At 50.9% G+C, this 11,429-nt stretch overlaps 1 protein-coding gene across 1 annotated transcript in view; it reads left to right on the top strand.

The window, feature by feature from the left end:
• MSRB2 (methionine sulfoxide reductase B2) overlaps window positions 1–11,429 on the top strand; it is a gene marked incomplete at its 5' end in the record, with an annotated part of 25,481 nt that overhangs the window by 1,254 nt on the left and 12,798 nt on the right. The window contains one exon of the mRNA XM_045300226.1: window positions 5,768–5,868. Coding sequence (XP_045156161.1) covers window positions 5,768–5,868 — 101 coding nt within the window. The remainder of the gene's footprint in view (window positions 1–5,767; window positions 5,869–11,429) is intronic.

The following is an 11,429-nucleotide window of genomic DNA, read 5'->3' as shown; positions in this document are numbered from 1 at the left end:
GTGTGTGTGTGTGTGTGTAGAGCGAGGACTGGATCAGCTGGCATGGTATTTTAGACACACCAAGGGGAAGTGTGTGTGTGTGTGTGTAGAGCGAGGACTGGATCAGCTGGCACGGTATTTTAGATATTATTTTAGAATGGCTTCCTGAGTCCAGCAGGCCGGCCTCTGAGTTCCACTTCTGTATATGCCCATTGAAGACATGCAGAGATCTGCTCCACCACTCAGGTGCCCAGTCTTTGGGAACTCTTTCTCCTCCTGCAGTGTTTGGGGTGGGTTGGTTGGTTTTGTGTTTTTAAAAGCCGTGGTAAGTAAGTAAGTAAAAGACGAGGCTTTCTACTCCTGTAGAGTTACAGTCTCGGAAACCCACGTGGACAGTTCTACTGGGTCCTGGAGGGTGAGACTGAGTTGGATTGGACTCAGTGGCAGTGAGTTGAGTGAGTATGTGGCGCCCCGGTGGCATCGTGTTTATGAGTTGGGCTGCCACCCACAAAGTCAGCAGATTGAAACCACCAGTCATTCCACAGGAGAAAGATTAGGCGCCTACTCTGGTACAAAGAGCTACAGTCTTGGAAATCCACAGGGGCTTAATTTAATATTGTGTATATATATATATATATATATATGGTTAAAGAGAATCTGCAGCTTAGCAACAAAAAGACAGACAACCCAATAAAAAACGAGACAAAAGACTTCCACAGGTATTTCACAGAAGGGATTCTTTACATGGTGGAAGGGTACTTACTCCATGTTCCTGCTAGCCTTCAGAAAGATGCAAATCAAAACCACAATGCCCTCCCCACTAAGATGGTTAAGATAAGGGAAATATACCCAAAACTGCTGGAGAACTTCAGAGCAATTCATTAGGCTGCTTCTTCAGCAACAGGGAAGTTTGGTCAGATACCAATACATAACCTGTCACCTAGCCAACCTGTCTCACAGCTCCCCTCTCCGAATTTACTCTAAGGAAATAAGTGGAAGAGAAAAACAAGAGCTGTGTGCAGGGATGTGTTCGACAGCATTCCTTTTAAGAAGGGGAAAGTAGCTTTAACCCACATGTCCACCACTTAGGGGATGCTAAAGTACATCATGGCAGCCCAACCCAGCAAAACTGTCCAGACAACTAGAACCAAGTCACTGCCATGGGGTTGATCCCAATGCAGAGACCTTCAAGGGCAGAGTAGACCGACCCCTGTGGGCCTCTAAGACTGTAGATATCTCCTATTTTAATCACTTAATTGGGGCCTCTTACATCTCTGATAACAATGGATCCATCCATCCATTGTGTCGAGGACATTTGTACATATGTTGCCATCATCATTTTCAAAACATTTTCTTTCTACTTGAGCCCTTGGTATCACCTCATTCCCCCCTCCACCTTCCTCCCTCATGAACCCTTGATAATTTATAAATTATTATTATTTTCATGTCTTACACCAACCGCTGTCTCCCTTCACCCACTTTTCTGTTGACCGTCCCTGGGAGGGAGTTATATGTAGATCATTGTGATCGGTTCCCCCTTTCTCCCACCACCTGCCCCTTCCCCTCCTGGAATGGCTACTCTCAATATTGGTCCTGAGGGGTTCATCTGTCCTGGATTCCCTGTTTTCAGCTCTTACCTATACCCATGTACATGCTGTGGTCTAGACAGATTTGTAAGGTAGAATTGGGGTCATGATGGGAGGGGGGCATTAAAGAACTAGAGGAAAGTTGTATGTATCATCAGTGCTATACTGCACCCTGTCTGGCTCATCTCTTCCTGTGACCCTTCTGTAAGGGGATGTCCAATTGTCTATATAGATGGGCTTTAGGTCTTCACTCCACACTCCCCCTCATTCCCATCGATATGATTTTTTTGCTCTCAGTCTTTGATGCCTGATATCTGATCCCATCAGCACCTCATGATCACACAGGCTGGTGTGCTTCTTCCATGTGGGCTTTGTTGCTTCTCAGCTAGATAGCCACAAGTTTAGCTTCAAGCCTTTTTAAGACCCTAGGCGCTATATCTTTTGATAGCCTGGCATCATCAGCTTTTCTGACCACATTTGCTTAGGCACCCATTTTGAGACTGTAAACCTCTACAGGAATAATCAGTTTCCTCTTTCTCCAGTGGAGTGACTAGTGACTTTGAACTGTTGGCCTTGTGTTTAGCAGCTCAGTGTGTAGCCCACTGCACCACCAGGGCTCCTCAGCAAGCTCTTTTGACCTAAACCAAACTCCAGGCTGTTGTTTAGTTGATGCTGACTCATAGTGACCCTACGGGGCAAAGCAGAAGGGGCCCTGTGAGTTTCCAAGACTGTGACTCTTTACAGGGAAAGCCTCATCTTCTCCCTTGGAGTGGCTGGTAGTTTCAAACTGCTGGCCTTGCAGTTGGCAGCTCAGCTTATAACCACATATATACCATAGGGCCCCTTACTGCTAGGCCTTCGTTCCAAAGGATAAGCGTGTTCTGTGGTTGAGGGTTTGATGGCAAACAGACTCAAATCTGAGTCTTGGTCCTTACGAGAGGTACAGCTTTCAGCTTGTTTCTTAAAGTCGGTAAGCTCAACCTCCGGATGATGGGATAATGATAGGATATATCCAGTAGGGTTGCCATCTAGAATAAATGAGAAACAACGACGACGACAACAAGTCAAGCTGTGTAGCTAATGCAATGACAGCAGCAGCCCGACTCAGTGGCTTTTAAATAACATCTTCCCCCTCCCAAATATGGATGCATGATTCACATATCACAGAACTGAATAGCTCAGTCGTTCCAACGTATCAAGGGGGAATTGAACAATCACCACCACATCCATCCTACTGCACTCCCTCCCCCATGGTTGATCCACACCACCATGAGCTGCTCAATCACAATCAGCTCCAGTGCTCCCTTCTTCCTGCCTTCATTATTTACTCCCCAACTCCCCTTCCAGTCCCCCCACTTACATTTCCTGTAACATGCCTCATCAGTCATTATCAGTGGATCAGTATACATCGCACTAATGTTAAGGATGCGATCATGTTAGTAGAAAGGCAACTAGCATCTTCATATGGAGGATCCCAACTTTACACAGCCACTTTGGGCCCTTCTCTTAACTCTAGGGTACCTAATTACGTACTCAGCATGTAATTGGCATTTGGACATCTAAGTGGCAATTCCACACCAAGAAACTTAGGCAGTCAAGCTCCCAAGCTTTCTCCTCCAACCAAAATCGCAACGCCTTCACGCCCGTTCCGACTCACGGCGGCCCTACAGGCCAAGGCAGAACCGCCCCTGTGGGTTCCCTAGACAGTCATTCTTTGGGGGAATAGAAAGCTTCCTTTTTCTCCCGCGAAGTAGCGAGCTTATGCTTTTGAGCTGCAGGCCTTGCAGTTAGCAGCCCAGTGCATTCCGATGAAGCCACCAGGACTCCTGTGGTCCTCCGCATTTTCCAGCTCTCAGACCAAACCCCATTCAGCAACGACCCATGACCCTGTCCTCAACCCTTTCCTTTCTCTCGTACTCCACACCGATCCATCGGCAGATCCTCAGACTCCACCACCAGGATATAGCTGGGCTCTGACCCCTCCAAGCACCTCCACTGGCGACCGGCCCAAGTGCCTTTGCTGCTCAGCCAGATTATAGAACTGGTGTCCTTGCGTCCATGTGTTTTTTGTTCTTCAGCCATTTAACTCTTACTGTACACCATGCAGCTGCAAAAACCCCACCAGAGGCTTCTTGACTCACAAGAATAGGCAACACCCTTACAGTGCCCTTCGAGGCCCAATTATCTGGGCACCCTTTACTTTCCTGCCGCTAGCCCTCCCATTGCTCCCTCCACCCCACTCACTCTGGCTGCCTTTCTCTCTTCAGACACACCGGCACCTTCCCACCTGTTTTTCCTCCTGCCTGCAGTGTGCTTCAAATCTCAGCTGAAACCAGACGTTCTGAGTGAGGCCTGCCCCTCACTGCTCTTTGAAATTGTGTGCATACGTGCACACACTTAAATACTCATACGCACACTCAGACGCATGCAGAAGCACACGCAAATAACATAAACATTGTGGTGGTTATGCAATCTGGTGTCAGCTTGAAAAGGGGTGGAGTCTAGCCTGTCAATCAGTTAGCAGCTTACAACCCCATTGGGAGCCTCCTTGGAGATAAATAGCTCCCTGAAGGTGGGACACACATACTCTTGGTGAGACAGTCCTGTTGGCAAGACCCATGGAGCTACCCTGATGGAGCCAGAGCTCGAGCTGGAGGAGCCACGTGGAGACCCACGCCAGCGCCGAGATGAGGTGCCTCTTCCACTGCCACTGGATCCACAAGACTTCCTACCCACTGGCCTGTGAGCTTCCTGCACTCGGCATCATTGCATGTGTTGTGTGAGTCTGAAGAGGACTTTATAGACTGGTACTGGACATATGGGCTAATATTGGACTTATGGACTGGGATGTTTTCATAATATACAATTGCTCTTTGATATACAGTTCTCTCTTACACACGAGTGTCCATGAATTTGTTTCTCTGTCAACCCGGACTAACACACATGCGCATACACAAACATGTTTGTACACACACAGGTGCACACTCATCTGTGTACATAAATATACATATTCATGTGCACAAACACCCGTTCACCATCACACACACGCAAACGTGCACACACACAAACACATGCGCACACATAGATACTTCCCAAGGTATGTTCAAATCGTCATGACCTTCTAAGCATCACCTTATAAAACTCCTATAGTGGTTTCAGTTAATACCTCTACTTTATCAAGGCATTGATCTTGCCGGTTTTCTTTGCTGGTGTATTTGTAGGACCTAAAATAGTGGTAGGAATAAAGAAACTAATGTCTCGAGGACAGACGGAAGGGAGTGAGGAAACACAGAAGCCCTGTACAGAGTTCTGGTTGTGAAGCAGGAAAGAAAATGAGGGTCGGCCCTGTGGGGAGGGTGGGACGGGGTAGGACAATGAGGCCTGAGTTACTTTCGTCAGTTACAAGAGGCTCACCATGTGCAGATGCGGTGGCCAGGGGCTGGTGAGTGGTCAGGTTGCTACCCTGTTTCCCCGAAAATAAGACAGTGTCCTATATTAATTTTTGCTCCCAAGGATGCGCTAGGTCTTATTTTCAGGGGATGTCTTATTTTTCCATGAAGAATACGGTACACATTTATTGTTTATTGTTTTATTAAGAGACCTCACACTTCCTGTCTGCTCTGGCTGCGCGGCGGCCAACCGTGAGCTGGACACGATGGATGGATGGATGATGACAGCAGCTGTAGGAGTCCCAAATAAAATGATTTTTTTTTAAAAAGGGGGTTTTTAATAAAGAGCTCCTCTCACAAACAAAATCGGTGCTATCTTTGTCAACCGGCAAGGGAGAGGCGTTTAATAAGCCACCAACTCAAACAGCTTCTTCTCTCAAGTCTCTACTCAACTAACTCCGCCCCGCTGTGTCCTGATCGGGCCTGCTCCTCTGAAACCAGCCCAGAAGAGAGGCTCCATCTCTGCCCGGAAAGCCCAGGAGAAAGTTGTTCTGCGCAACTCATATTCCGCCTGCCCCAGGGGACCAGGCAACCGGCTCTCTACATATTAGCCATTTCTTATTACACTAATGCGTCCGTGAAGGCATTTTGTACCTGAGCCTTGTGGTCCCTTGTGAGGATGTGGGGGAGAGTAGGCAAGGGGCTGGTCTCACTCTGCCCGGTGTCTCTGAATGCTAGGAGAAAGTTCCCGGGGAGCAAAGTTCATTAATTTTTGAATTAATTTCTTTTTTTTCTTCTCATTAATCCATACAGGGTCTCTGGCGGCACCTGAGCCTTCCCTTGCCAAATGTGAGTGGCAGAAGAAACTGACCCCCGAGCAGTTCCACGTCACCAGAGAAAAAGGAACGGAACCGGTAAGCTGAGCTGGTCACGGGTTCAGATGAGGGGGACCTGGGATGAGGTCATCCAGCAGTCCCGGCGCCGGCTGCCTCTCTAACGGCACACCTCTGGCCTCAAGGCATCAACATCCTTCCAGAATTTTCCCTGGACACATGCCTCCTCAGACCCCATCACCTTGTCCTGGCTGGATTGCCTCCTAAGTAGCCCTGATCCCCTGGCCCGTTTCTCCCCTGCTGCCGCCGCCACGCTGTCAGGTTACCCTGGCCTCCCACTGGCCTGGCGACCTAGCTTCCTCACCCTCACGGTTCTACCCCAGCTGTCCTTGCTCCTCACCAAGCACCAGAGAGGTTTGTTTGAAAACGCAAGTCGCCCCACACCGCTCCCATTCTGAAAACCCCTCCATGGTTTCAAGCCTTTTAAAGATGGAGACCAAACGTGTGAAAGTGGCTAATGAGGTCCTCAGGGTCTGCCCCTTCCCCTACCCGCCAACCTCAAATCCTCCAGTTTTCCTCCTGGTCACCAGGTCTCGCCCCTCCTCCAGGACCCGCCTTCTCCTCCCCCGCCGGCCCTACGTAGACTGACTCCATAGCAACCTTTTCCTGCACTTGAACCCAGATCCTGCTCCCTCAGGGACGTCTTGTCCCAATCCCACGCCAGGTCTGCGTGTATCAGTCACCTCCTTTCCGTGCAGATTCCCCCGATTACCCACGAGTAATCGTTACTCGTGGGTGCCGTCCAGCTCCTCGTCACCCCATGTGTCACCGAGCGGAAGACTGCTTGGCCCTGCCTCGCCCCGACAATTGTGATGTGGGAGCCCATTGCGGCAGCCACTGTGTCAGTCCACTTTGTTGTGTGTGTGGGGGGTTCCTTTTTTTTGCTGACTCTGTGTTAGTCTGGTAGACTAGAGAAACAAATTCGTAGATACTCATATGCATATAAGAAAGAGCTTTATATACAAGAGCAGTTGAATATTTAGAAAACACCCCAGCCCCGTCCAGATCAAGTCCATAAGTCTGATATCAGCCCATATGTCTGATACCAATCTATAAAATCCTCTTCAGACTCACAAAACACATGCAATGACGCCGAATGCAGGAAGATCACACATAGGGGAGAGGCCAGCCCACCACAACTAATCGTGGGTTCGGTAGGCCCAATTGTACAGTGTTGTCTACTTACTCTGGATGGCTGATAACCCATAGGGAGAATAACCCCTGACCTACTTCTGTTGACCTACAAGTGTATAGTAATTCACCATGTGTAGCAAGCAGCTAGGTTTGGCATATATTTGGGGGAGACAACTTGGGAGAAATCTTTCTGTTTCCCACAATCACAGGCCAGTGGGTGGCAAGTCTTGTGGATCCAGTGGCGTTGTAAGCATCTCAGCACTGGCAGGGGTCTCCACTTGGCTTCTCCAGCTTCAGAGGTCTGGCTCCATCAGCCTCTCTCCATGCGTCTTCTCCACAGGGATGTCCCGCAGAGCGAGCATGTGTCCCGCCTCCAGTGAGCTATTTTTCTCCTTAGTGCCTCCAAATGAGGTCATCAAGATACTACCTGATTGACAGGCTAGACTCCACTCTGAATCCCCAAATTGACACCAGATTACGTAAGTACCACACTCCACTTTACCATGATGTCCTTCTCTAATCCCTCTTGAAAACATGTCCAAAGTTTGTGAGAAGAATCATGCCAGGAGCATTCGGGCTGTACTTCTTCCAAGACAGAGTTGCCTCTTCTCTGGGCAGTTTTACACTGCACTTCATGTCCTTTCCCCACTCACCACTCGAATGCAGCAGCTCCTCCTCAGTCTCCTTCATTTGTCGTCCAGCTTTGGAAGCATATGAAGAGATTACAACTGCCATGGCTTGAATCAAGCACACCGGGCACTCTGTGCCTACCCTCACAGTCATCCCTTTTATGGTTGTTTCTTAGCACTTTAAAGAGGTCTCTGGTATAGTCGAGGGCCCTGGTGGCACTGTGGGCTAAGCATTGCCCTGCTAGCCTGCAAGGCCAGTGCTTCACACCAACCCGCCCCTCCAGGGCAGAAAGATGAGGGTGGCTGTTCTGGTAAAGGTGCCATCTCAGAAACCGCAGAGAGCCGCTCTCTGTCTTTAAAGAGCCAGAGTTGACTGGATGACCGTAGGTGGGGTGGGTTTCTTTATGCGGTAGCAGGCACTCACCCTTTCGTAAATGTTAAACAGAGGCTGGTACGTAGAAAGGCATCCAAGCTGCACTCAGCAAGCTCAGCTTCCATTTACTCCTGGGAGAACTACCCCCGTTCTTCCACGCTGTCATACCTTTCTGTATCGAAGAGAAAGCACTGGGATTCTCACCCAGCGGTCCAGCGCAGACGCAAGCCTTCGCCCTGCTGAGCTGTGGAACCTGATGATCAGGTCTTGTTGGCCGCGAAGCAGACCCCACAGAGTGGGCCAGGGCACAGCAAACGCCACCGCGTTGGGGCTTGATCAACACCTGCAGAGCCCACGCCACTGCCTGTGTGGACGGGTCCTCCTCTCACCCTCCTCTTCCCGATGCTCAAGGGACCACAGAGACCAGCTGATTCCTGCAGGTGCTCGTGAAATACTTTGGTTCCTTACAACGTCCTGTGAGTGTGATTTTTATGGAAGCCATTCCTGGGAGGGAGGCTTCGTCAGTCAGTCTTTCGGGCAGCACAAGGGAGCCCCACTAACGGTGCGGCGTGCGCTGTTGTACGTGTTCCCAGAAGCCTCTAAGCCAGCCCGAGTTCCAAGGTCCTGAGCCAGGCCGGGTTTGCTAGCTGTTCAAAGCCTGGAGACGGGTGACCAGATGTTTGGGAGAATCACTCTGAGGCCTTCTCAAACAGATAGAGTGATACACTGCACATTTGGCCACTGTACAAAATGGGCATCCTCTACTATTCAAACGAATGTCATCAATCCCTGTAGCTGATCCCATTCCCATGCTTAACTTTCAGAATCTCGCACAACAAATAGCTTCCTTCCGTTCGCTTCATTAGATGCCGCAGAGGGGAGGAAGAAGGCACTTAGCCTTCCTTTTCAGTGACTGGGAATTAAAATCCGGTCCACCTCTTTTTATTGGACAACAGTCCTATACTAACTGTAGTAATACAATGCTAGGTACTGGGGAAACAATAAGAAATATTGACAGATTCTTACCACAAAGAGTTTACCGGCCAGCTGAGCAATCGTGAGCAGGCAGGTATCAGTAGATAGTAGGTACAACACTGGTCCTTGCTGGCCTGCCACCCAGATCCACACTGAGTGTGCCAGCCTTCCGAGCTCCGGGAACAGTCACCAGGCTCCCTGGCACTCTGGCTCGTGATTGGTTCTATGAGTGGGAAATGCCATGGAAATGAAAGGCAGGATGCAGAAGCCAGGTCAAGGGTCCAGACCCTCGCTATAGGCTGGGAGCGGCTGTGTTCCTCCACTCCAGCTGTAGTTCCTGCCAAGCAGCTTGCACCTACGGCACCACCAGGTTCTGGGAACTGCCCTCGCTGTTGCCCCATGCACAAGCCTGATAGGGACAGGAGGTCCTCCTGGTGTCGCAAATCCAGGGATACTCCTTACTCCTTTACTGGTTTCCAGTTGTAGTGTTACAGAGAGTCCTGCAGCAAGTCGTCTGTTCCCCACAGTAGTGACACTGCCAAAGAAAAGCTGCCCTTCGGTTCAGATACACTTTGAAAGCCTAAGGGATTTTACAGACATCGCCTCTCTCCAACCCCCCTGGCCCCGTCCCTTGTATGGCTCTTGTCTAGTTCAGTTACTTCGCTTCTCAATGGTTGTGGAATGGATTCTTTTTTCTTACCACCGCTCCCACCCCAACTAAATCCAGGCCTGAGTTCCTGGCCCTCTGAGGATTGTATTGCCTCCAGCGCCTCCTTTCCCTCCTCCAGTCTGCTCTGCTCATGGTGGCCAGGCGATCTTCCGAAAAGCAGCTCTGCTCCGTGTGCACCAGTGTAAGACTCCTCGTCGCACTCCACGTTCATTAGGGTAGAATTTGACTTCGTTTTGAGGGGGGAAGCTGTCACACTGAGGACCAAGCTGTGGTTTCCTTCTGGGGCCTTCCCGACAGGCAAAGGCTGCCCAGTGAGGGGGGAGACGGGGAAGAGCGACGCCCTTGAACGGTGGTGCTGGTGAAACGTACAACATACCCCCACTGCCAGCGTGTCAGTAGGACTCATGGCCACCCTGCAGGACAGGGCCGAACTGCCCCTGTGGGTTTCCAAGACGGTCGCTCTTCACCAGAGTAGACAGCCTTGTCTTCCTCCTGAAGAGCGAGCGGCTGGTGGTTGCGAAATGCCAGCCTCGACGTGAACAGCCCAGCCTGGAGTCGCTGCCCTGCCAGGGCCCCAGAGTGTAGGCCGCGCACTGGTCAAAGAGCCAACAGAGCCGTGCTAGCAGAAACCCACCTGGAATGTTTCTTACCATCAACGATGGTGAGACTTGGAACACATCATCCGGAAAGACAGTCGCTGAAAGGGGACATCTGGTTGGTAAAGTAGGGGGGATGAGGACGTCAGATGGGTTGACACAGTCCCCGCAGCAATGGGCGCATGTGCACCCACCTCATGCAGGTAGCACCCAGCCAGGCCACACTCCATTCTGCTCCACGGAAGGTCCCCAGGAACCGAGCCCAGGGTGGTCCAGCCCCTCCCTGCCCTTCCAGGCCCATCTTTCTCCATGGCCCTTGCACACGCCACCCTGCCTTCCGAGACACGTTCCCCCTTCCCTCCTCTGAGTCCCTCTTCCTCTTGCTTCAAAACCAGCTGACTGTGTTGTGGGTCCTCGAAAATCAGCATCGACCGCCACCTGGATGATTTAGAAATTAAGCATCTTAAAAGGTCAATAAAACCCAACAACAACTGAAAAACCAGAAAACACAGAACCCCAATCACAGACACTGCCTGGTGCCTAAAGCCATCGTGGAAGCACCCCAAGTCATGACGTCTGGGTCACAGCTGCTCTCACCCTGACTTGGAACCAGTTACCTAGCTCTCTGCTCACCAGGTGGCTAGAGGCCCGAGTCCAGCTACAGCATCTCGGCTCTCGAAAAAAGCCAGCCTTTGAAAGCCCTGTGACGCACAGCTCTGCACTGGCATGGGGGTGGGTGGGGGGTGGGAGTGGGGCCGCGGTGTCGGGTAGGGGGTGCAGCATGCACCAGGACCGACTGGAGGGCAAATGATGTGTTTGCTAGTCTGCCTTTGAAAGATAACCACCTGCTCACTTAACCCCTGACCAGCTCGGGGCCGCATTCTTTGCACAAGGAAACCTTGGTTTTATTTTTCACTTTTTCCCTAGCCATGGCCTGAGCACCCCACCCAGTAGGTAGCAGGTTCCAAAGTAAGTACAAGAATGAATGCCTGCGGCCGATGTTGCATTTTTCCCCGGAGAAGTAGCAAGTTGTGTCTAGAACTGGGAGCCGTCAGGCCAGGAGGCCGGGAGAGGGGCTGTTCCGTGGGTGACGTTCCATCTGAATGCTGCTCTTCCGCGTGCGGTGATCTGTTCCCGGTCACTTCCTCTGCCCGCCTGTCTCCCTGCACCGAACTCTGGCGGCGTGGCTGTGGTGCGTCGGGCCG

Source organism: Echinops telfairi, unplaced genomic scaffold (assembly GCF_000313985.2).
Source record: "Echinops telfairi isolate 266 unplaced genomic scaffold, ASM31398v2 ScPeMD7_7461;HRSCAF=8499, whole genome shotgun sequence".
In the NCBI taxonomy this organism is placed as follows: Eukaryota; Metazoa; Chordata; class Mammalia; order Afrosoricida; family Tenrecidae; genus Echinops; species Echinops telfairi.
This window is presented reverse-complemented; position numbering and strand designations above follow the sequence as displayed.